This window comes from Aphelocoma coerulescens, chromosome 4A, assembly GCF_041296385.1.
Source record: "Aphelocoma coerulescens isolate FSJ_1873_10779 chromosome 4A, UR_Acoe_1.0, whole genome shotgun sequence".
NCBI lineage: Eukaryota > Metazoa > Chordata > Aves > Passeriformes > Corvidae > Aphelocoma > Aphelocoma coerulescens.
This window is the reverse complement of record NC_091018.1, coordinates 7,022,300-7,048,089: the sequence shown is the minus strand read 5'-3', so window position 1 is coordinate 7,048,089 and position 25,790 is coordinate 7,022,300. Positions and strand designations below refer to the sequence as shown.

At 47.6% G+C, this 25,790-nt stretch overlaps 2 protein-coding genes across 8 annotated transcripts in view; one reads left to right on the top strand and one right to left on the bottom strand.

The window, feature by feature from the left end:
• Window positions 1–21,545, top strand: part of FHL1 (four and a half LIM domains 1) — a 34,099-nt gene extending 12,554 nt beyond the window's left edge. For 2 of the 7 annotated variants that reach the window (XM_069015149.1, XM_069015143.1), the window contains exons 2-6: window positions 17,069–17,253; window positions 18,228–18,405; window positions 18,904–19,073; window positions 19,637–19,823; window positions 20,569–21,545. In XM_069015149.1, the coding sequence (XP_068871250.1) occupies window positions 17,098–17,253; window positions 18,228–18,405; window positions 18,904–19,073; window positions 19,637–19,823; window positions 20,569–20,726 (849 nt within the window). In that variant the 5' untranslated portion in view covers window positions 17,069–17,097 and the 3' untranslated portion in view covers window positions 20,727–21,545. Of the gene's footprint in view, window positions 1–8,095; window positions 8,193–9,444; window positions 9,552–15,226; window positions 15,347–17,068; window positions 17,254–18,227; window positions 18,406–18,903; window positions 19,074–19,636; window positions 19,824–20,568 lie in introns of those variants that run through there. The other 5 variants (XM_069015145.1, XM_069015146.1, XM_069015148.1 and 2 more) reach the window with 5 other exon arrangements.
• Window positions 21,546–22,285: 740 nt separating this feature from the next.
• The window catches only part of MAP7D3 (MAP7 domain containing 3), a 43,799-nt gene continuing 40,294 nt past the window's right edge, over window positions 22,286–25,790 (bottom strand). Inside the window, exon 20 of the mRNA XM_069015142.1 lies at window positions 22,286–25,355. Within this exon, the coding sequence (XP_068871243.1) occupies window positions 25,046–25,355 (310 nt within the window). The 3' untranslated portion in view covers window positions 22,286–25,045. The remainder of the gene's footprint in view (window positions 25,356–25,790) is intronic.

Below are 25,790 nucleotides of genomic sequence, written 5' to 3'. Positions count from 1 at the left end.
TTTATAGCGGCAAGGTGGGCAGTGCTCTGGTGCGCCTGGGCTGTTCCAGCGGCTGGGGTTGAGTCCATGTGATCCTGCTGCGTAGCACAGCCCTGTGCCCCAGCCACTGTGACCCCATACTGCCCGTAACTGAGCTGGGCAGGGTGCTAAAAAGCTTTAAAACCTACAAATGACATTAAAGCATTTTACCTTCTGTTTTCAGCAGCTCTTTGGAGATGAGACACTGCTGGTCTAATGTGAATTGTTTACACGTGGTGTCTGATGTTCCTTTGTGTCATCTCTTTCCTGTGGGGTGCAGCACTGGGTGTTAATGTTTGGGAGCAGGACAGGCATCCCTGCAGGTCTTTCCTGTGTCGTCCCCCAGTGTTTCACGTTCTTGGTATCAAGGTGTGTTTCCCTTAAAGCTGTCTCTGGGTGACTAAACCCACTGCTGTGCTTTGTAGATCCAGGACCAAGCCTAACCTTGCTCAGCACTGGCACAAAGCAGGCAAGGCTTCCTACCAGGGTTCTTTCTAGCACGGTTGAGAATTTGTCTCAAGGGGTATAACTTTAGCAAAGGGACAGCAGAGTCCTTGCAGGTGCAGGAAAAGCCCTCAATGACTACTTAGAAACCTCACCCTTTCCCCATTGTCCTGCAGTATTCCCAGAGGGACACGGTGCTTGTGGGCTCTCATGCAATGTGGTTGCACAACCTGGTTTTAAAAGAAAGAAAATTGCTGTTTCACATCTGGTTTAGCTTTTTGACAGCTTTCTCTAGCATTTGTGTGCAATTAGCACTGCTTTTCTGTCTCATGGAGCCCATCCTCTAATAGCTGGATGTGGGCAGTAGTTGCAGAGCTTGCAGTGATTGTATTGAGAAGATATTGTATTGCAAAGAGATTGTATCTCTTTGCAGACTGTGTTGCTCGTTGTCCCTGAATTTATTGTCTCTCTGCTGCTTGAAAAAGAAAACAAAATAATTTTCTGGGCCTGAATCCAGCCCCAGAGCAGGGGATGGCTTAATCAAACACTCAAGTGCTTCTACCAACTCCAGTTGGCTTATTTCTGTGTTTAAAATCAAACACTCTTCTAAGTATCTCACTTTTCTTATTCTCAAGTTTGTGTTTAATGAATGTATCCACACACAGAACTTGCCATTGCTCCAAGAGTCAGCACTGATAGAAATGCTGTAACATGCAGAGCTGCTCTGAGACCCTTGGAGGAGCATGGGAGAGATCTTCCTTTGGCTCAGAATGCCCTGGCCTTGTGGAGGAGGGGGATGAAATTTAGCAGTGTCAGTAACCTCACCTCCCCGCCCTCTTTTGGCCTGAACTGTCTCTTGCCAAATATTAGTCTACTGATCTTAACATTTCCAAGACACTAAGGGAACTCAAATTTTGCTAGGTTACCAAAAAACTAGAGCGGGAGTATGTTGGGGGTGAAGAATTCCCCGGCTTCCCTCTCCAAAACAGCCTCTGTCCTGTGGATGACACTCAGCTGGGATACCACAAACCAGGGCAGGGCTCTGAAAACCATTCTGGGCTGGGACTCTCTGGTTTTGGCTGAAATTGAAAACTAACCCTGATGAAAGATTTAAAGATATTTGTTCCTTTTTTTAACATTTGAAGCTGTTTTCTACCCAACCCCACTGGGAATGTTTTCCTGTGTAGTCCTTGCCCAGCTCTGATCTGACATATTTCCACAGAGACTCAGGATCCTTATCACTTTATGAAAAATGAGATTTACATTCCTGAATCACACAGGCACTTTGAAAATATTATCCCTGACTCCAGAGAAATGGCTCATACATTTTAATGCAGTTATTAGAAATTGAATTGACAACACTTATCCTCAGTGGAAATTGCTCTGCAGCTCGGGGGAAAATGTACAGAGAGCACTGTTGGAGACTTTGGAGAGCTCTTGTCATCTTGAGATGTGTGTGCTTCTGGTGCAGTGTGTCTGCTGAATGAGAAGAGCAAGGTTTGATATGCACCAGAGAAAGGAGAAAGAAAAATTCTGTAGGCCAACAGCATGGGCTGAGACAGCAGAGGGGCTTAAAGTGTATGAAAGAGCTTCTGGGATGAAAGGGAGAGCAAAGTGGTGGGGAAACATGGGCTGCTCTGGCTTGGGTGTCCCAGGGTGTTGTGGAGGTTTTGCACGTGGGTTCTTTATTTGCTGTCTTAGTAAGTGTAGAGAAAGTGAACTGGATGAGTGCTGGCTTAAACTGGCATGTGAGTGAAGTGTTGCTGAGGTGCTCATGTTGGTGAAAGATGTCCTTTGGAGGAGAAGAAGCAAGGAACTGCAACAAGAAAATCCACTCAAAACAGGTTGCTTTTAGAATAAAATTTTTTCAGTGGTAAATAAACTTGCAAGAACTGGCTGATCTCTGTTCCTCTCTAAGGATGTGGCCTTCAAGGAGCACTTCACACAGGGCTGCAGGACATCAAGGCTCTGGAGCCTCTGAGCTGGGAGCTCTTGCTCCCAAGAGTGGAGGGAGGAAGAGGGAGACAACTGGCAAAATACTCTATGTGGTGGCAAAGAAGCACTTGTGAATCTGAAGCCACTCCAAGGTGAAGAGTTTCCACTTCTCTTGCCCTTGTTGGTGCAATGCGGCCCAGCCTGGCCCAGCCTTCATGGTGAGTGTTGGGGTGCAAGGAAGTTGACCTCTTCTTCCATTTTTAAACTGCACTTATCTGAAGCTGGAAGTTAAATCAAACCTTCCTAAAGCAGAGGTTTATGAAAATAACTTTTGTGACTAATCCAACCCCTTAGGCCTCACTGGAGGAGACTTTGCATCTTTGTTTTTCCTTGTAAAGAATGCTCAGCATATGTCCTGACAATTAGTCAGAGTGCCCAAAAATACCCATTAGCCCTGCAAGCTGATACCCTTCAGCTCTTGGAGCTGAGACTGACACAGGGTTATGCACTGTGGGGCTCTGGGAAAAGTTATTTTTAAAATGGCCACATAACAAGGGTGATTTGGTCTTTTCAGCCACCAGCTCTGGCTGACAACTGAGGATGCAGACAGCCAAATGTTAATCTTGCTCGAGGCGACTCGTCCTGCCCAGGGTATTGGGCTGCTTCTCCTGCTAAAATCGTGTGCCAGGGCTGGCTCTGTGAGCTCTAAATCAGTTCTGAGGGCATGGCCTTGTGGCCTGTGCCAAGTTCGGGAAGTACTTTGATGGTGTACTGGATGCCAGGGAGTCTTCCCAACCGGCATGCCAATGCTTGGAAAGGCACGTCCTCATCAAAGAGGTGGCCTGTCTTCACCCTTAGCCAGGCAGCCCTTTCTGAGAGGTTTTGCTTTGCCCTTCTCTGACCACCTGAGCTGAAGTTTTCTATCCTCAGTGTCTCTCACATGCTGAATTTCTGGAGATATGTTGCCAGGATCACAGTCCATCCACAAACAGCCATTTCTTCTCCTCCCCTGAAAATCAAGATCTCTACGGGGAAACACCAATGCTCCTTGATGCCACAGAGCACTGCTGGTGTGAAGATTTGGCTTGCCTGCTGCCCTGTGTGGGAAGAGGATGGAAGTCTGCACAACCATCTGCCCAGCAGCTTCCTGGGAACATGGTATTTTGCTAGAAAACATCACATGGAAAGCATTCCCAGCCTCTGGAGGAAGAGCTTGGGCAGAGCGTGCAGCACCCACCTTGTGAGTCTTCCTTGTTGCCAGGTCCTGTTAATGAACACAGGAGGGTGTCAGGAGATGCTGGAGAGAGTGTGTGTTGTAGCTGATGTCTGGGTAATTGCTAATTTCTCACTCCTAGTGGGTAGATTTCCAAGGAATGACCCAGCTTTTGAGCAGTAGAGCAAACTAGTAGCTGAACTTCCTTCCCTGTGCTCCACAGTGAGCTGTTTAACGTCACTGGGGCAGAGCATTGCCCAGCCAGCTGCTGTGCCCACAAGAAGGAATTGGGAGCTATTAGAAGTGCAGAGAGCCTGATGGACACCGTGAAATATTATTTCAGTGGTGGCTCACTCACTGCTTGGTAAAGCCCTGACATGAGCATTTATTGTGTGGGTATGGCAGGATTAGATTGCTGTGCCTGTTCCTCACACCTCATCTGTGCTGGGAAAGACTGCCATGCTGCCTGGCTGGATGACTGTGGTATTTATTTGACATGGACTTGAGTTACTTTTCTCAGCTCTGAAGCCAGGGCTAAGCCATGAGGGGAAAGCTGTGACTGGCAAATATTTGCCTCTCATCTGGCTCCACTGGTCATTCCTCCTGCACATGAGTGCAACTAAACTTGAACAAAGAAAGATCTGAAGTTGACCAAGATGGCCCTAAGGAGCCCCACTGTCCTAAGTGTGAGGCTTTGGGGTAATAAACTAGGGAATAACTGAGTTGTGGTGCAGCTGGTTGGCCCCATGTCTCCTCCCAAGCTTCCCCATGGCTTCGACATCACCTGGTGGAAGTGACTGAGAGGCACCATAGCAATGCTAAGTGGTTCTGTGTGTTACCCAGTTATAGGGCTGCTGGGGAGGAAGAGGTAAATGCAGTAACTGAAGATTTTTAGCTGAGTTATGGGCTTGGTGCTCTTATGAGGCATCTGAATCAATCTTGGCAGCACAAGTGGATCTTTCCCCCAAGAGGAGCAGAGGAAGTCTTTGTCTCCTCTTAGGGTTATCTGATATTCATTAGTATGTTCAGACCTGTGGTTTTTATCTTGCAGTTCATGAAGGGAGCTGTGGGCAGCCTGCTGAGCCTCCCAGTCCACTGCCTGCACACTCACAGTGGAAGGACATGGGAGACAGAGGTGGGAAGAGAAACACGGCTCATATTTAAACAAGTGCATTTAAGGACTTTGCAAGAGATTTTTAAAAAATCTTCAGTCTTTTGGGGCTGTCCTTTTTTGAGATTGCATTGAAGGTCTCACTCTAACTGCTGGGACTACAGCAGGCACTCAACATCCTTGCTGCTGGGACATACAGTCTTGGCATCTTATTTGTAATGCATGAATGAGAAGCAGGGATAGGAGGAAATGGACTTTCTTGTGAAGTTGATTCAAAGCCAGCATCACCTAGCACCTGCTGCAGCCTCTCCTCTCCCCTGTCCTCTCTGGATCCTGGGGCTGCTGCCATGGGGCTGTTTGTTGCCTGCATCCCACCACACCACCATAGCCAGGACAGGGAACAGGAGCTGAAGAAAGCTTTGGGACTACAAAGCAGCTCCTGATTTATGTGCAGACGCTCCCCCCAGGCCTCAGTGTCATTTGGCTCTCAGCAGCAGCGAGAGGTCTGCCATGTCAGCAACAGGTGATGGGAAGAAGTGCCAGTAGGGAGCGTGTGTGGAGGGGAGCCACAGAGCAGATGGCAGCAGGGCAATAAATTTGGAGCTGCCATGGGAATAATCCTGGAAACAGTCCAGCCTGTGGATGGAGGCAGATGGGGAAAAACTTGGTTTATATCTCTTCCTGGTTTTGCTTTTTTTCAGGTGCCTTTATTTCCAGCTCTGTTATCTCTTGACCATTCCTTCCTGTCTATTACTACAGCCTTATCCCTTAATTTTGTCTCTTTTTATCCTGCCTTCTTTTCCGCCTTTTGTTTCTACTCACACTGTATCTGAGCTCCTGAAGGTTGCCTGCCCTGCATCTGCTTCCTCATAAATCTATTCCCAGTTCCTCTACCCTTACCTCCACAGCTGATCCAGAAAGCTTCCCTTGGCACTGAAAGGCTCAGCATACCACTCTGACCCAGCTGCGAGCTGGAGTTCAGCATGGAGGAATTGTGCCTTTGCCACGTCTTGCTGCTTTCCTTCTCTACTGTCCCCTCTGAGCTGGTTCCCTGAGAACAGCAGGGGCTCCCCTGGTGCCCAATGTGTTCATTCCCCTGTCACTGCAGTGATGTCCTTGCTGGTTTTGCTCTGGAGGTGGGTACATCCTGGCTGCCTCTGCCTTGTGTTCCTGTGAGTGTCTGTGGGATGCTTCAGGAGTGCAGAGGCACATCCTTGTACACGAAGCTGGATTTGAGACTTCTGGGGCATTTTTGGGATACTGCAAAGAGAAACTGTCCAGCTTTGAAAGGACTTAGGTGGAAAATCCCCGTTCTGGTTCAGGTGTGATCATGTTATGCAGGGTCTTTGGCTGGGGGGACTAGGGGCCATCATCCCCTGGCAGTCCTCTCAAGATAACCTGCAAGCACTGCTCTGCAGTGCCTTCTGCCAGTGCTGGGAGCAGGAAGCATGTTGGATAGTGAGTGCTTGGAGTGCTGGATTAGCCCCCAGTGTCAGTCCTGGTGCCAGACCTGCCAGCATTTCTGTGGCATTGGGGACTGCTGCCTCTTATGTCTCCCTGACAGATCTGCCACAGCTGCAAAGAGCTTTTCCTTCAAGAGAGCTGTATCTGTGTCCTCTCTCCTCTCAAACCCAAAGCTCTTATTGGTTGTCTTCCTGCAAACTTTGTCTTTATATTAAAACAAAGAAGCATTTAAAAAAAAATGTTTTGTTTCTGCCTAGGAAGAGCCAAGGAAGTTTGTAACTGAGATCTGTTGGGCAGGAGTGCTCTGCTGTGGGAGGACGCATGCAACCTGAGACATTTAAAATAATTTTTTTTTTTAAATGGATCTGCCCTCAGGAAGGGTAGGGAGAAATGTGGGATTGTCATTTTATGGGGAGCCTGGTGAATGGCAGTGTGCTCTTCTGTGCAGGTGCACTGTGCATTGCCAACAGCATGTATGGAAGCAGGAGGCACAGCATTACTTTAAGAGGTGCACAGGTGCTCTGCTGCTGGTATTTACTGCTGCTTTCTTTGATGATGGTGACTAATAGTTCATCAATGCCTGGGTTAGAACAGGTCTCTTTAGGAGTTTCTGCCTGTTGAGTGACAGCAGGATGTGCGAGCAAGCTGAGAGACCCGGACCTTTTCTGGCAGGATTCTTAGGGCAAGAAAATACTCTGGAAATCACAACGTGAATCATTTATTTATCCGAGTGGATGACACTATGCCCCAGCCATGCTGCTCTGCAGTCAGGCCTGTTGGGTGGGATCAGTGTGTCCAGGGCAGCTCCCTGGAAAACCTACAGGATAGGTTTAATGTTAAAAATATGACATCCCAAGCCTGCTATGCCCTGCTGTGCACTCACTGGTGTATTTGTAGCACTGTTCCCTCTGGGGCCTGTGGGTGCGTGGTGCACAGACAAGGGTTCAGGCAGGGCTGGCACAGCTCCATTCTGGGGCACCCTCTCTTTCCTGGAGGTGTCTGCTCCCTGACACATTTCACAGGGCGTTGATGTCCCTCCTTGTCACTTGTGCTACACCTGCACCACTGCTGTGTTTAATCATCTGGGCTTTTATGGATGAAGAGGGGCTTGGGAAGGAAATGGGAATTGGCCAAAGTCATCCGGCTAAAACCAGGCAAGAAACCAAGAGCAGCAGCAAGGCTGTTCCCCAGCCCATTTCTGCTGGGGACCAGGAGGCCACAAATTTTTTAAAAATGGCCTTTTTATTAAAGTCTACTGTGGGGGATCAGCAGGGGCTTTGCAGAGTGAGTTGTGCCAGGGAACTCCATAGGCATCTGCAGGTCTGGGTCTTCCTCCTGTTTCTTGGGCAAGGTTTCTCCCTCTCCTCTCTCCTCCAGCCTGAGTCTGTTGTGGTGCTGTGAACACACGTGTACTTGTGCACATGAAATGTTGTGACATCCAAGTGTCCATCCCTGCTCTCCACACCCCTCTGCAGCTGCCAAACCACTGCTGATTGCAGCCACCTCCGGTCGGGACGTGGCAGCCACTAGCACCGTGCAGAGACACCGCTCAGGATGGGAGCAAAGGCTTCTAATGGAAATACCAGGGCATTTTGGGGGAAGTAGGAAATGACTGCCAGGTGGGAGGGTGCCAGAGCTTTGTATAGGGAACTAGGAAGGAATGAAAATGGTTAATGGTGCAAACTCTATGTGCATTGCCAAAAATGAACTCATGTCTGTAAATATTACACTGCATGCAGCAAGATTAGCACAGGAAAATACCAGTTGTTAGGGTTTCTGTTGCCATCTGAATTATGCAAACAATTTGCTAGAGTTTATAGATGAGCTGGGGCAGAATAACATTGGGTTTTTCCTTGCCAAAGTGTTTCAGTGCATTAGTACTTCAGCACGTTTCCCAGCCTCAATCTGCTACACCAGTGGATCCATGCTGTGCTCTTTTGGAATGGCATGCTGTCAAGAGTGGCCTTTTCCAGGCCATGTTGGAAACCTGGAGATGTCGGGATGCTGGTGAGATGCTGAGCTTGTGCATGTGCTGCCTGGGGGACTAAGATGGGTGTGAAGGCTCAGGGGTTCACCAAGCCCAGTACAGAGGCTGGAGACTGTGCATGTGTTTGTGGCTGAGGAGCTCTTGGGACCTCTGCAAGCAGGAAGCAGATATGTTCCTGGCTGTAGCAGGGTTGCTCTTCATAGGCCAGACACCACCACAACGGGCTCCCAGGAAGGAATGATAAACATTGGCTCTTCCCAGTGGCTGTCAGGGAGGTTCAGTGACTTTCCCACGGCCGTGCAGTGCGTCAGTGGGGAGGCAGAATTAGCAGCTGGGCGTCCCTGGCCCCTGGCCCTGAGCGTTGCCGGCAGAGGTTGCATAACCCAGAGTGAGTATGGGGCTGCAGAGCTGCTGCAGCCTGGGGTCCCCACAGGAGTGAATCCTGAGCCAGAGCTCCCTCCCCTCCTGCTGTGGCTTGGGTGGAAACAGGTTGGCTGGAGCCATGGAGCTGGGATCTTCCTGAGAGCTTTGTGGACACCTGAATAAAGAGGACAGAGGCATGAGCCAGTACCCTCTAAAGCCACACTAGATGCTAGAGAAGCCCCATATCATGACACCCATCTTTCTAAGTGCTGCTCTTCAGGGACTAGGACCCTTTGAACAGTTAATGCTGTGAGCTCCCTTAGGGGAAAAAGCTGGGGAAGGACCAGGAATGGCAGTTTTACTGGAAGTAAAACTTCAGCATGATCTCCATGTTGAGAGCAAATCCAACCCACCCATGAATGTATGTGCTGGTACTTCTGTGGGCTGTCAACTGAGTCCCCAGGGGTACAGCCACATCCTTCCCAGGCCCTACAACCAGAAGACAGCCCCTTGCTGTCTCCTGGGACTGCAGCCCCTCCAGTTCCACAGGGCTGTGACCCACCTCTTCCCTTCAGCCATGGGGGAGCAGAATTAATGTTGGGTCTGTAGTTTAGCTCAGGACTGTTACGAGACACAATCTCACTCTAACGCCAAGGCCAAATAGTACCAGCATGGGGTCAAGTTCATGAGTTCATTCTGCCTTTGGGACTAATTTGGGTGCTGAGTAGCTGGGCAGGTATTTGACTGTTGCCTGCAGAGACCTAGAGGTCTCAGGATCCTATTCTTCTCCCTCAGATCACCTAAAATGGTAAGAATTTCCAAGGGGGATTAAGGTTGTGATCTCTAGGGAGGGGAGTGGACATCTGGTAGGAGTCCTGTCCATATTAATAGCCTCCGTTTAAATGTATGTTATCAAATGGGGCAGCTCCTTATCAGCCTAGAGACTGTGAACTCCATTACCTGAGGGGCAGCTGGTGACGTTGGGCTGCTGACCATGGCTTTCCACAGGCACACAGGTAAAGTGGATGTGCTGCCAGGTTTTGTGGGAGTACACCTGGTAAATGGGGAGGCAGGTTTTGCTAACAGGCTCCTGTGCCAGAGAAATAACTTAATGCAGTCTTAAACCTCAGCAATCTGCAGCTCAAACTCCTGATGGCAAATGGGCTGATAACCAGTGTGGGAGACTGGTGCTGGAGCAGAGTGGTGGTGGTGGTGTCGTTTATTTTGTAAAATGCATTGGATGGTAAATGTTTTTGTATCTGCTGCTGTGGGAAGGCTAGGGCTCAGCTGTTATTTGAGGAAGAATTGGTGAAAATGGGGAGCAATGCTCCTCCTTGCTGCAAGTTTATTGCAGTGAGCAGAGAAACCCACAGCAGAGGGGAGACCAGTGTGTAAACCCGGATGGTTTACAGATGGCTCTGCTCTGGTGGGAAGTTTGTGGTTACTCACTCTTCTCTGCTTGTCTTTTAGTTCAGATGGGCTGACCCTCACCAGTGACAGGAAAATGTTAATGTTTCCATTAACACTGACAGGAATCTTGAGATCATATTTTACATGTCTCCATGGCATGCAGCTCTGTTGTGTCTTCCTATCCTGCCTAATTCCTCTAGCCCTGCAGCTGAAGAAAATCAGAAAATCTTTGGGATTTTTGGAAGCCTATCTGACTCTTAGAAGCTGTTTTTGCCCAGGGTGTATTCACAGCCCTACACCACAGTACAGTGGCAGTGGCATTGCATCTCTTGGTGAGACACAGCCCTGAGGGTGGATGTGCCTGGGGAGAGGGTGTTGGTTTGGGTCACAGCTCCTATGGGCATCAAACTGAGCTGCTGCACACCAGGAGCCAGGGGTGCTCATGAGACTTGGGAACATAGACCCTCCTCAAAACTGGGGAGAAAAGGCACAGTTTGCTGCTCAGCTTCCTGCTCAGCTTCCCAGGATAAGGCACACACATAAGGCTGCTTGCACAGCACGTAACTGCTCAGGATTCTCTTGTACACGGGATGCACATAGATGTTATGCAGGGCACCGTTGTGAGTAAAATCTGACTTTTGTGGTATCATTTGATGTAAGAAGATGTTTAACTTCAGCCCACAAGACTGACTGATGCTGTAGCATCCTTCCATTATATTCCCAGCTATATCTTTTTTTTCTTTCTCTTCTTCAGGGGATGTCCCCTGGGGCAAGAACTCCCAGACTTGACGCTATGCTGTATTATAAAATGCTGCAGAGTGTTCTGAGCAGACGCTGAGGTTGGAGTGCTGCCACCAAAAAGTCACAGCACAGTGTCCAATCCGGCAGACCACTGGGAATCCCAGGGTAGCTGTGGGGGTACCATGGGGCTGAATCCTCCAGTGCAGGAGGAAATCTCATTTTGGCACCTGGGAGGACCTGGGTGTGAGAAGGGCATCCAGCTGCTGAGGCAGGGCAGACCATGGCATACCTGGGAACATAATAGGGGAGTGTCAAAGGACAAAACTTAATGCAGCCACAGAGTTAGTTACTGAACAGGATTTGTTTAGTTTTGAAAGGTTTGGGCTTTGTTGCTTAAACTCTGCCTAAAGTGTTCAGCCTTACTCGAGGCAGTGGTGCCTTGTTAGCCTTCACTGAGCTCTGCATTGAGTGCCAAAGTAATCCCTGGAGGAAGTATTTGCAGGGCTAGGCCAGTGTTTTTAATAAATAGCATGTCCCTACATCCCTGGGGAACTGTGAAGATTTAGTTAATGACTGAGATGTGCTTAGACATAGTGGCAAAAGGACCATAGGGAATGTTTTTGGCAACCGCCTGAGGAACTTGGAGCTGTTCTTGCTCTAAATAAAGAAGCTTTCATTTTATCAACAGACTAATTTTTGAATTATAGAGTACGAGACTCGCACGTGCCCCAGCCTGGCAATGGGGGAGCACAGCTCTGGTACTTTCAGCCCTCCCAGAAAAAACGACCTACAAGAGATTTCTCTTTTCTCTCTTCTCCTCTCTCCTCCCCTCCTCTCTCCTCCCCTCCCCTCCCCTCCCCTCTCTCCTCCCCTCCTCTCTCCTCCCCTCCCCTCCCCTCCCCTCCCCTCCCCTCTCCTCTCCTCTCCTCTCCTCTCCTCTCCTCTCCTCTCCTCTCCTCTTCTCTTCCCCTCCCCTCCCCTCCCCTCCCCTCCCCTCCCCTCCCCTCCCCTCCCCTCCCCTCCCCTCCCCTCCCCTCCCCTCCCCTCCCCTCCCCTCCCCTCCCTCCCTTCCTCCCTTCCTCCCTTCCTCCCTTCCTTCCTTCCTTCCTTCCTTCCTTCCGAATTCCTTCCTTCCTTCCTTCCTTCCTTCCTTCCTTCCTTCCTTCCTTCCGAATTCCTTCCTTCCTTCCTTCCTTCCTTCCTTCCTTCCTTCCTTCCTTCCTTCCTTCCTTCCTTCCTTCCTTCCTTCCTTCCTTCCTTCCTTCCTTCCTTCCTTCCTTCCTTCCTTCCTTCCTTCCTTCCTTCCTTCCTTCCTTCCTTCCTTCCTTCCTTCCTTCCTTCCTTCCTTCCTTCCTTCCTTCCTTCCTTCCTTCCTTCCTTCCTTCCTTCCTTCCTTCCTTCCTTCCTTCCTTCCTTCCTTCCTTCCTTCCTTCCTTCCTTCCTTCCTTCCTTCCTTCCTTCCTTCCTTCCTTCCTTCCTTCCTTCCTTCCTTCCTTCCTTCCTTCCTTCCCTCCCTCCCTCCCTCCCTCCCTCCCTCCCTCCCTCCCTCCCTTTCGTTCTTTCCTTGGGCTTTGCAAATGTTTGTTGCCCAGGGCACTGTGCCAGTGCAGTCCTGAGTGTCACCTTGCATTTGGGATTAACAGGACCCTTCTTTTAAGGGTTTCTCTGGTATTTATAGCAAACCATGCAACATTGCATAGAGGAATGCTGAGAACAGTAACTCAGGTGACAGACCAGGGCTGCCAGAACTGAGCTGAAACAGGCAGGTGTAGCCAGTGCCTGGCAGTGTGAGGCTGTGTGCTCAGTCTGCTGAGAAAAATAAAACTAATGGAGAGTCAAAAAGCAATTGCTCTTTTTCGTCCATATGCAACTGTGTGCAGGGCAGAGGGTTAACAAATCCAACCTCATCTTCTTTCTTAAATAGCAGAATAATCTGTAAAGTATAAGTACAGTTTCTCTGGTTGTGTTTAGAGACCACACTTCAAGTTCTTCCTTGGTGGTTTATCACATGTAAACATATTCCCCAGAGACATTAACACATATCCTGTGCTAAGTGCATTGCTTATCAGCTGTGCTTCAGCTCCCTTTGCTGAATGCTTTGGTTCCACTTGTTGTGCAAACCACCGTGATGCTGCTTTGGGTGTACGGCTGAACTGAGATGAACCAGCCGGGGGTGATGGCAGGAACCCAGGGGGAGGCAGGGGTTGTGTGGATGCAGTAGCTTTGGTGGGGCACTCTTCTTAGGTCTGTACCCTTCCTCTCCCAAAGCTGGCCATGCTGCAGGGTGCAGATGTGGCCCTGACCCTCAGTCAGCCCTGTGACTGCTTGGTGTTGGTACCACTTGAGGTGCATGGAGGCTCCTGGGCCCAGTGTCTGAGATTTCTGAAGGATGGAAGGTGTGGTTGTCCAAGGGCTGAGGTGCTGTTTCTGAAAAGTAGAAGATGCTTTCAGGGGACAAGTGGCGAACCAGCACCTCTGTGGTCAGGTAAATGTTAGGGTTGTATTCCAGTGGGTCTTTGTGCCAAATGCCCTGATACCCGAGAAGGCCACTGGCCTGGCCTTGCACCCTCCAGCTGTAGTCAGATCCTTCAGGGAGCTGCATTTAGAGAACACCCTGCCAGGGCTGGTGGGACAGGGACACCTTGCTTAGAGGGGGATTAGTTTCTGGATGTATAGCTGTATTTTTCTTCATCTCTTATTGAGGATCCTCTAGGCTATTTAAGGATGGGCACATTCTGCATTTACCCCTCACCCTAGCTGCCTGTGCTCTCTGTTTTCACCTGCTTCTCTCCAGCAGAACAATCCTCTGCACATGCCTGGGCAGGAGAATAGGTCCAGCCTGTCCATACTTTTCCTTTGCTTTCTAAATCCCATTCTGTGGCCTCAGTATCAAGCTGACACGGGGTTTGGATCCGTGCATGTCCTCAGGGCACGTGATTCTCCTGGGGCTAAACAAGAGACACTTGACCAGGCTGTCACCTCAGAGATGCCAGTCTGGTGTAAAGGTACAGCCACAGAAACTTGTGTTAAGCAACTTCCAAGCTAAAACATCTGCATGTACCACTCTCATTCTAAGCACAGCACTGTGAAAAGAAGACAGAGGTTCAGTGCTCTAGGTTTTAGTGGTATTTTGGTGAGTGCTTACCCTGGTTTTGGGTTGCTGTAGCACTGCTGTACCCCTGGTGTGAGTCCCTGTGCTCGGCAGCTGCTGCACCACACATTTGGGAAGTGATAAAGAGCGCAGTAAATAAAGACCCCGAGGAAGTAATGATTTTTCCATACACCCACTGTGCCTTTAGTTTCATAACTTGCCTACTTTTCAGAGAGTAAAGACAGGCCAGGGTTAATATACCTGGCAGCTCTAGAAAGTTAAGCTGTGGGGACCTGGTGCAGCTGGAGGGAGAACGGGAGATAAACAACTCCAAACCCACAACCTGGTGCCAAGCAGGCTTTATAAATACATTTATTTTTATACAGAGCACAAGAAATACCTGCTGTTTACCTTCCATGAGAGGGGACAGGACTGCTGAGGGGAGCAGCTGTAGGATACTAAATGAAGCTGAGCTCTGAAGTGCCCACAGATGTTTGCTCCATTTGATGAAAATAATCTGGTGGTCCCAACACAGCAGCTACTGGCCTGGGGCTCCACTATGCCACACACTGGTGGCTTTCAGGGCTCTTGTGCACCATACCCTGGGTGGGCTGTTCCTGTGGGAGGGTCGTGGGAGATGGTCTGGCTGATGTGGGCTCTTGACATGGCACAGGTGAGCAGCGCCCATGAGCAGCCAGCACATTTGCAGGGGCAATGCAACCACTGCACCTTCACTACAGGAAAGGGGACAGAGGTGCCTTTCCTGGCTCTAGATCAGGAATGATAGTACTGGGGGCAGAAAGCTTCTGGAAAAGCTGGAAGCAAATTCATGCCCCTACCTGTGTATGAGAGTGGCTTTCTGGTGTGTGAGATGGCACAAGGCAGGCAGAAGCTGCATGCACAGCCCAGTCTGGGGGCTGCCAGGGCCCAGTGTTAATTTGCCTGTGGAGCTCCAGAGCTGTTGTGATAAATGCGTCTCACATTAGCGCGTGATGTGCTACATGGGAACACGGGATTATGTTGCTCCCTGAGCCATACTTTCAAGATTATGTATTCAGGTTGAAAACAACTCTAAACCTGAGGTCAGGAAGGTTTCAATACCATTTGCCCTGGACTCTGCAATTGCATTTCTTCCAAATAAAACCCACCTGCTTGCTAGAGTTCAGCAGAGCTGGCGGTGGCTCACACAGTTTCCATGTTTCCCAGCTGTTTATCTGTTTCATTTGCTTGAACAGGTACCTCATAGCCGTTGGTGTAGTTGTCAGCAGGACGTGACCTCTCCTGGCCCTGCCAAGGGAGCATTTCCAGACCTTGGTTCCCCCATAGAGTACAATTCCTACCAGCTTGGCCTCCAGCCTGATTTTGTCAGTTTTAGGGGAAGGATTAGGGTGTGAACACAGCCACCAACTCTGTTGCAGCCTCCCCATGTGATACTTTTCTTTAGGACTCTCTGTCCTGCTTTCTGAAATATAAATCCTTCAACTTGTTCTGGCCCTATATTACTGAGAGGGTGACAAAGAGGAGACAGTGTGATGACTCTTGGATTTTAAAACCTGCAAGGTGAGTGAGGTAAGTGTGAGTCCCACTCTTCCTGGGCCCAGATGAGGCAGGTGCTCTGCTATGATGGCAAAATGTTCATGTACAGGCTCCTCTGGCTTTGTACCCAGCTATGCTGGTCTGTTCCTGGTGTGCTGCAATGGTCTGGTGAGGTTAGGCCCTGTAGCTGATGGTAAGTCTGGAATTACTGGGGTGGGCAACGGTTCATAAAAATCTGTGTGAATAGGCCATAACAATAGGGCAGACCAAGAGTATCCTGCAGCCAAGGGCTAGCCCAGCAGGGTCCCACTGACCCTCCTTTGTTGAGGGCACAGCCAGGAGTGACACACTGTCTCTGTGCCCCAAAACCCCTACTGGTTTGGTTTACAAAGGCACATTGTATTGGGCTTGGAGCAGCATGTCTGGAATGTACAACACTGTTGTACACTGAGCTCGGTGAGGAACAGGGTCCAAGGTAGCCCCCAGGGCTGGGTGGAGTGATGCAAGCTGAGGCCAGTGATGGAGGCAGCAGCAATTTGTATGGCCTGACGATGTCTTCTCCCTTCCTTGCTCTGTGCTGACGCTGCTGCTCTATCAGGAAGACAGGACATTTCCTCTTGGCAGTCCCTGTTGCCAGACCTCGGCCACGTCTCCCATCCGGTTGGTGATGATGCAGAAAGTTCAAGGCTGTGTCCTGGGGTGTCGGCTGTGCAGGCAAACAGAGCTCTGCAGCTCTGGGGCTGTGAGGCTCGAGCGGCAGGGGCAGGGATGGAGCCGCCTCTGTGGGACTCCACAGGCTTCTGTAACTCCTATGCCCCCTCCCTGGAAGTGTGCCAAGCTAGGCTGGATGGGACTTTGAGCAACCTGATCTAGTGGCTGGCACCCCTGTTCATAGCAGGGGGGTTGGAACAAGATGATCTTTAAAGTTCCTTCAAACCCAAACCATTCCAGGATTCTCTGAATCCTGACAGAGCCCTCACAGGCCCCTCGCAGGAGTGTTGGTGGCTTCTGCTGAGGAAGGGTGCATGGAATGGAGGGAGCCCTTATCAGGAGACTGGGAGTGCAGGAACAGATGGGTGTATAGGGAGAAAGTGTGAGCCAAAGTAGAAAACCCTCCAATCAAGATCCCCCACACCCACTGACAGCTCCCTGGCCATGGTGGAACATCAGACCTTGGCAGAGATTTGCTGGCATGAACTAAAGAAGTACCTCTCCATGGAGGCAGATTTTTTCTTGGTTTTGTTTTTGGTTTTGTTTTTTTTTCCCCTTATGATTTTATATGTGAAAGCCTGGTGAAAAGAGGCGGCTGGAAGCTGCACAACTATCCAGCATAAAAGGCCTTGGAGGGCTGCAGCTCGCTGCGAGTTCAGACTGGAAACATGGAAACAATTCCACTCTGCTCATGTTTGTTGATGATTTCTGCACACAGGACCTCACTGAGGCCTGCAGTAATGAACTAAGGGACTCTCAGGGAGTGATTAGGTGTCATTACCCTTGCTTGATTCTCAGTATGCAAATAAAGCAATCTAGCATCCTTCCACTTAACCAGGGGATGGGGAAAGGCTGGTTTAGGACTCTGCTGTCCTCAACTGGAGCTGCTTTCTCTACCAAGGAGCCCTCGAGGAGTGTGATAACACCACCACATGCTCATTCCTGAGCCATCTTCCTCCTACTGATCTGCACAGTCCCAAGAAGCTGAAGCCCTGGAGTTTTCAGGGCCTCAATGCTGTCTCCTCACCCACTGTGCTCTTGCAGGAGGGCCTGGCAGCTACACCGTGGGCACGATGTCGGAGCGCTTCGACTGCCACTACTGCCGTGACCCCCTGCAGGGCAAGAAGTACGTGCAGAAGGAGGGGCGGCACTGCTGCGTCAAGTGCTTCGAGAAGTTCTGCGCCAACACCTGCATGGAGTGCAAGAAACCCATCGGGGCCGACTCCAAGGTCAGTGCCGAGCACCTCAGTGGGTGATGAGGAGAGGCAGATGCTGATCGCCCTCCTCTGGTCTGGCACTGAGCTACTGTGAAAGAGCAAGTTCTTTGCGAGTCTTCTGGCTGCCAGCAGTGTGCTCCTTGGGCAAAGGGCGGTGCTGGGGTGTGCACAGAGAATGCTCATGGTCGGCTGCTTCGGCAGAGGGCCTCATTTCAAGGTCTAGATTCAGCCACATGAACTGCTGCAAATGCTGAATTGCCCTGGAGAGAGAACTGCAGGGAGCCAGCCTGCACAGGGCCTGCAAAACTCATCTTTGGGCAAATCACTGAGATCTGATTTTTGTCAGTTTGTCAGATAGCTTATTGCTTCATGATGGAAATCAAGAGTTCTTTCAATATATATATCTATTGAGAGCACTTGGACCGCAAGATGGTTCTGTTGGGTTTTTTTCCCTCAAAATAATTTATAATACTATCTCTGGTGTTCAGATGCCATAACACCAGGCAGGACATGAAGAAACACAAACTGCAGGACCTGAAAATATCTGCAAGTGTGCCGGTTGAAACCGTGTTGATCTCCATGAAAATTGGAAATTGGTTTGTTGCTTCAGTATAGAAATATGATATTACTGAAGTCATTAGCATGTACCTTCAGGGTCAGATAAATGTTTATAGCAATAATAACATACATCTGAACTAGATGAACCCAAGAATGGATTTGCAGAACTGCAAATCTCCAAGCTGTTGGTTTGATGCATCTTCTGCCCCACTCAAAATGTATGTGATTGTGTTCAATGAGTTTGGTTAAATGTCCTTCCCTTAACTAATTGCAGAGGAGCTGTAGCTCTATGCACTGAATCAGACACACTTAGGAACAACAGATCTATCCTTTACTGCCCAGGCTGATGAGACAGGAGCTTGGCTTTTGGGCTGCTCAGGGGGAGAGAAAAGCTTCTCACTCCCCCGCTCCCTTTCTGTTCATTCCAGGAGCTGCATTTCAAGAACCGTTACTGGCACGACAACTGCTTCCGCTGCTTCAAGTGCTACACATCCCTGGTCAATGAGCCCTTCATGCTGCGGGAGAACAACAAGGTTTGGTGCAGCAATTGCACTGCTGCTGAGGATGCACCCAGGTGTAAGGGCTGCTTCAAGCCCATTATTGCAGGTACTGGTACCAGTGACAGGTGTCCAAGGGCCACATTCTGCTCTAGGCCATAACCAGGGTGGTTTATCAGGCTGTAGAGGCTGCAGTTAGGGGTTTGGGCATCACAGTGGAAGGCTGGAGGACCTCAGAATAGTAACTTTTGACTGTTGCTGTCACCTGTCCATTTTATTCAAGTGTTGAAAGGCTGCTTTGCAGTTGACCCTCATGTGGATAATTAACCCTAATGTCAGTCTTAAACCCTTTCTCCCAAAAGCTTTGCTCTGTAAATCAAGGTCCTCAAAGGCTCAGGCATCTGGTCTGATAACTATTTTAAGAAAATCTAGCAGGCCCTGGCTAAAACCAGATACAGAAATTACCAGCTCATTCCTTGTCTGCATTCCAGTGGAATCTTGGGCATAGCAAAGGACAGGTCTTGCCCACAGATATTACACTGCACAGGAGGAGGGGTTTGCCACAGGCCTGAAATCCTATATGACAAGTTATTTTTGTCTGTCGTAGGAGACCAAAATGTTGAGTACAAGAAGATGGTCTGGCACAAGGACTGCTTCACCTGCAGCCAGTGCAAGCAAGTGATTGGATCTGGGAGCTTCTTCCCCAAGGGTGATGAATTCTACTGTGTCTCCTGCCATGAGCACAAGTTTGCCAAGACTTGTGCTAAGTGCAAGAATGTAAGTCCTTCCCCTCTGCAGAGGCAACTGCCAGAATCAGCCCTCGTGTGCCTTTTGGGAGCTGGGAGAGTGAACCAGCAGGCAGACCATGCTGAAGCTGTACCAATGCTGATGTTCCTTCCTTGAGATATTGGTGCCAGCAGCTGGTGCAATGATGGGAGACCTGACGGTCCCTGTGCTCTACAGGATCTGGGCAGGGGTTGTTGGGTTAGCTAATGGCAACACTGCAGAAACCAAGTGATACCAGTCTTGCACTTGCCTTGAGGACAGTTTAAGCTCTGTAGCGGTACTGAATATTCAAGCAGTGAAACAGTAGCTGTTTTACAACTTCTGCAACTGATTAGTGTGGAATTTCAGTTACTGCAGGTAAAAGAAAGTATTATGAAAGTGCCAGGTATGTGGGATTTCAGATTAGAGGGACTCAAATGCACTGCATAACTAAGTTTTCTTGTAAACTTTGGAAAGATCCTCTCCATGACAAAGCTTTCCCTACACTCCAAGCCTGTGTCACCTCTCTTCTCCCCTGCTGATTCTAAACCACACCTCTGCTCTTTCTCTTGCAGCCCATCACTTCTGGAGGCCTCACTTACCAGGAACAGCCTTGGCATTCCGAGTGTTTCATTTGCTCCAACTGCAAGAAGCAACTGGGTGGGAAGCGCTTCACAGCTGTGGAGGATCAGTTTTACTGTGTTGAATGCTACAAGGAATGTGTTGCCAAGAAGTGTGCTGGCTGCAAGAATCCTATTACAGGTATGTTGGGTTAAATGCAGCTTGAGGGCAGTGGGTGCTGAAGGTCAGGACAGTGATCCCCAAAGACAGGGAGCCCAGGGATGAGTAACATCAGAAGCAGGTCTGGTAACCCAAGCCCAATCCCAGCACTTTACATGTGATCTGACTCTCAGCCACGTGCTTGTGCTGGATGGAGGATGAGTTAGTAACTGAGCTCTTCAGCCTTTGCATGTCTCAAATTTACCTCCTTCAAAACTCCCCTAACCAGAACAGTTTCCACCCATATCTTAGTTTGGGACCCTTAAGTCTAAAACAAGCGGTGTTTTATTGTCCCAAAGGGACATTTGTACCCCTTCTGATGTAGTTTACTTAAAACTCACTGGATTACAGAGCTCAGCCCTGAAATGTGGGCACTGCCCTGCCAGTCCCATGAGGCTCACATTCCATCCTGCAGGGATCTGAGCCCAGAAGTGTTTAGCCCAACCTGTCCTTGCTCCATGTCCCTCCCTGACTGTTTGCTGGAGAAAGGAGCCAAGGGGAAAAGCTTATTGCAGAGACATGCAAGCCTTATGCTAAGATACTTCTTTCTCCAAGAAACATCAGAAGATGCAACAAAACCATGCCTCAGTTGTCACTTTGGTATTTCAGGCACCCCCTGTGGCCCACAAGCGTAGGGAAGCACTGGGGCAGCAGGAACCCTGCTTGGTGGGATAACCCAGCCAAGGCAAAGCTACTATCGCCGTCCTATAATTGTGTTCTCTCCTAGCAGGATTTGGAAGAGGAACCAGTGTGGTTAACTACGAAGATGAATCCTGGCATGATTACTGTTTCAAATGCACAAAGTGTGCCCGTGGTCTGGCCAACAAGCGCTTTGTTTGCCATAATGGAAAAATTTATTGTGCTGAGTGTCCCAAACGACTGTAATGAGCAGATGTAAGATGGATTTTAAAGCCCTGCTTTCCCAAACAGTCCTGGTAAAGGAGCAGGTTTTTGCATGTTGAGAATTTTAACTATTTCCATTTTAGTGTAAGAACTAAATTAACCTCAATATACTGGGTTTGACTTTTGAAGCTCCTGCAATACAAAAGCATCTAGCCTTGCAAAAATCTAACCTCATCTCCAAGTAACTCCTAGTATAAAGGCTTGAAATGCTGTTAGATTTAGAGATCCACACACCGCATCATCTGTGTGTGGCTTAAACAAAAACAAATCTAGTTTTAAACTTATCTGGTATATGATTAAGCCTGGCACTTAACTGAAGCGGGTTTGACAAGGCATGCACCTCGGACACAGAGATGCAAAGATTGCACCTGGATCAGAGGGATCCATTATTATGCTTTTACAAGTACATACACAACATACACCACACCATTAATAAGTAATAAAAACCTTAGCTTACTCTACCATACCACATTGCAGCACATGTACGGAATGGCTTCATCTTACAGATAACAATGTTTTGGCAGTGATACTTAGCTTAGTTAAGTTTCCATAAACTTGTTTTAGTCTTGATTTACGCATGGTTTGCCTGCAAGTTTTCCTTATCAGTTTTTTTTATATCATTGTTTAAACAAGGCTGTCTGTGTACAATTATTAATCTACTAACAAGTAGTAAATCATTCACCTATAACATGCACATGCATTTACAAGTGCCTTAAAAATAGCTCAGACAACACTAGCTCTCCTATCATGTCAGTGTATGTTCAGTGACTGAATAAAAGTGAGACTAGTGCCTGCTTGGAATCTACAGTCTGGAAATTTTTTATTTTTTCATTCTGCCATCTTACATGACTGATGTGTCTTAGGGCTGAGCTACTGAAACCAAGTCTACTACACTGATATTGGCAAAGTAGGAGTCAGCTGTGCTGTCATTGCACCCTTAAATATCTGAGGACTCAAGCAACCATTTCCATAAACTAATTAATTTTTAAAATATATAACTGACACTGGACCATCTGCCAGAAACGGCCTGTGTGAAAAAGCGCCTTGGAGAGCATATGTACAGCCACTGTTCATGCACAGATCTACCACCCTTCAGCAACCTGAATGCTGATTTAAGGAGGCTTTTTCTTCCACAGTAGTGAAATACTTTATCAACTGGATCTCCTACAGCCATTCCCTTTCAACTACTGACAAAGAACCCTAGCAAGAAAATGAAAAGGCAGCATCTTGCTGGTCACTGCTCCACTGCTGGACTCACCCTCACAACACAGAGATGCTGCTGCTGCAGGGGAAAGGTAAAGGCTGGCAGGGAAAAGCAGGTTAAAGAATTCCTCAGTTCAGAACACGCTATCAGCAAGAGCTGAAGGTGTTAGTGCAAATCCCCTCCCAATCACACAGATGCAACTGCCAGAGGCTGCTAGTTTGGGAATATGCAGCTGGAGCAGTTAGAACAGCACCAGAATGCATCCCAAGGCAGGTCAGCATGGCAAGGGGTGGAGAGGCCTAGGTAAGGTCATATTTAACATTACAGAAATAAAGCATTGTTCAACTGCAAAGTTTATTTAACAGTGCGCATGTATTTACACAGGGCTGGATCAGACCATCCAACAAATCTCAGCACAGAAAATATATCGGCAGCTTTGTTAGAATGATTGTCTCTGCCAGAACAAAACAGCTATCATACAAAAATACAGTTTTCCTTTTACCTAAGGCACTGCTCTAAAGTCTAAAACAGTTCTACAGTATTTCTGAACAGCAAGAGGGAGAAGGCTGAGGGCTCCTGTTGCAACTGAGGTGTCAAGGAAAGAACAGGTGTAGTTCCAACAAACCCACTGCAAACACAGCTGCTTCCTGGATGCATCACTGGAATTGAGGGATCAGCCAATGGGTTGTAGCAGGATTTGAGACAGCTACCCTTTAAAGTAATCACCTATCCAGTCTATCTGTTACAGGAGACATCAGAAGAAGGCTGCATTATTACTTTAAGTAGCAATTTTCAGAAGATGCTTCGTTAATCTCTTCATGCTGAAAAAAGCAGGCAAGTTCAGGTTAAATAGATTATTTAATGCAGGCTTTAGGAGAAGGGAAATATATATGCAGCTTGCAGCCACTGTTATAAAGCTGGAACTGAAACACTTAGAATAATTAACATGAACAAAACGACTTCAATGGTCTAATACTGTTATGTACACAATAAAATAATACTTCCATAAGTGTAGATAAATAAGCAATTCAAAAAGATAACATTTTTTAAAAGCATGACACCTTAAACTGCACTGACAGACAAATCTAGGGACTCAACATTTTTGTAATATATTAGAGCACATGCTGTAAAATGTTTTGATGTTTGCCAATAGATTAAAACATATCAGTGATGGTACAGCACAGCATTTTGAAACTGCCAATATTTTCACATTAGATAATAAGGAATTTTTCTTCTCCATTCAAAATTGAAGATACTCAATTTTGCATTTTTAAATAGCACATGAACCAACAAGCAACAACATTTTTCTAGACATAAAAAGGGAGTTCAGCTTTAACATACACTGAGTGAGTCTTTTATTTCACCAAGGTCATTTTAGAAATATGCAAAGTCTGCAGCTAAGTGGGGAGCCTCCAGTGACATGTTGTTCTACATGATACTGATATGAAAAAAAAAAAAAGACTCAACCAGGTTACTGCAAAGTCTGTAAAGGGAAAACAAGGAATAATTGAACTAGGAAACCTTATCTAACAATTAGCTAAATGAATGGAAAAAAAACATTAGCACAACAGTTTCCCTGAAATGTTTCAAGGTGCAAATTAGAAGTTTGTCATCCCTCCCCTGGTGTTTTTGCAAACTTGAAGATGGATAAAGGTAAACAAGCAGCTTTTCAAAACAAGGCCTTCGGTACTTGAGAAAACACTGGATTACTGAAGTGCAATCAGATTATTTCCAGGTCTCTAGTGTTCACAGTTCTGTCCAAAGAGCAAAGAGAAGAAAAAATTTAACCATCGTAACTGTGTGTATGCCACATGCACCCATCATCACTGTCAGTCTACATCCAGGAGTGAGCACAGAACCACTTGGTCACTTACAGTCCAAAAGCAGCACAGTACGTTTTCTTTTACAGGAATATTGGTTTTCAAAGTTATGTACAGAATTCTTAAACTGTACTATGTCTAAACATTTTCAAGTCCAAAATTAAAAGACCACACTTCCTTCACTAAAAAGTTAGTGATTCTGATCACAACAGAATGTGATCAGCAGAACCACAATAAATCTGTCTATTCCCGTGGCCCAGTTCGTCATGGCCTCAAGGGAAGCCTCCATCAGGGTGTGCCCATGGGACTAAAATTCACAAGACGCGGAGTGACAGAGGAGACTCGGGGAACAGTTCAGTCTGGAAAAGTGCTACACTTTAATCAAAGAAAGTGCTACACATCACTGGAAGGAAATGTGGATAGCAAGGCTTGTTTTTCCACTAGCATTCACTTCAACTGATCACACAGTCATTTATCCCATGAAAAGAGATCTCCTGTGAAAACAGCCCTTTGGGGTTTGGCTCCAACACCAGAGAAGTCCAGTCTTACATAAACTGGCTTCCTGAAGCTTCTCTGACACACTATGCTGTACTGCATCAGGGCTTGGCTTCTCAAGTACATGTGGCTTGAGATACAGCCCTGACTCTTTCAGAAAATTCAGAATATTTTGTGTGTGTACAGCTTTATTACTCCTCCCAAAATGTAACACAACCATCTGTGGAACCTCAGGTCAGTGTTACCTGCCTCAGTGAAGTGAAAGACTATTCTACACTAAGTAGAGAGGACTGCTCTAGTACTCTGAGAGTCTAGAGACTCTTAGCAGCTCTAATACACTGCTAAGAGTCTGAAGAGACCTTGTAAGACCACACAGGTCTGCATCAAAAAGTTACAGAACATGCCTAGGAGTGGAAAGCTCTGGTGTGTAGAGTTACATCAGACACCTACTAAACTGTTAGTATCTTCAAAAGTAACGTGCCATTTAACATATCTTAGAAAAACTTTAAAGTACAACAGATGAGCTTCAATGCTACTTGGAACTTCACAAGGGCTCAGCTGTGTCTTTGGAAGAGCCTTAATGCTGGGCCTCAGCAAGTCCCTAAAAAGGCATCAGTTGGTGACTCCTTTTGACAGAATTCAAGTTAAAAACACTAAAGAGCCTTCCCTCCAGTCTACACATGGGAAAAAGTGCCTTGAAGATAAGAAGCTGTAGTTAAGGCAAGGAGAGCAAAACGCAAGGAGGTGAATTGCCTAGCCAGGGGAAGAGACAGACAGGGAAGTCAGCTTGGATTACCTGATGAAGCATCTATTGGTTTGGTCAATGAATTCACTGCACCATCTTCCTCAAAAGCCAATTTGGGACTAGAAGGTATTGTAGCAGCATCATTCAAGTTTTGATTACAGTTACCAGCAGAGATGCTGTCTGAGCTCAGTTTGGTTGACTTGGAATGTACTCCAATGTCAATGAACTCCTCAAAAGTCCACGAACCAGATTTTCCATTAAGATTCTGAATAAGTCCAATTGTATGATCAGTTTCATGAACACCCAACTTCCCCGAGTCATCGATAACCATTTCTTTTGCAGGACAGCTAGAAAAAAAAGAGAATGGGTACTTGTATTGCAGTTTCCACATGTTTAACCTTTACATTGATTCCAGGCCACACAATTAACAGTCTGCATACTCTGCAAAGTGCTGAATATCCCAAAGGGCATTCCCAGATATGCTCCACACAGGATCTCCCCTCCAAGAGCCAACGGGGAAGAACAACTCAGCAATATATATCCACTTTTTACTATACTAACAGCTCTCAGGTAAGGTCTGGCTCTAGAAATTTGATATAAGAATGCAACAAGTTTTAAGCCTTGATCATTAAGTCTTGATTTTTGTAGTGTGCATTTTTCCTTTTTTTTCTCCAGCTAAGACCTTTTGAACACAAAACTAAGTCTCAGAAGACCAACAATATTTAAAACAGATTCAAAATCTAAACCCAAATTACTGATCAATTTTCATTCATTCTTAGGAC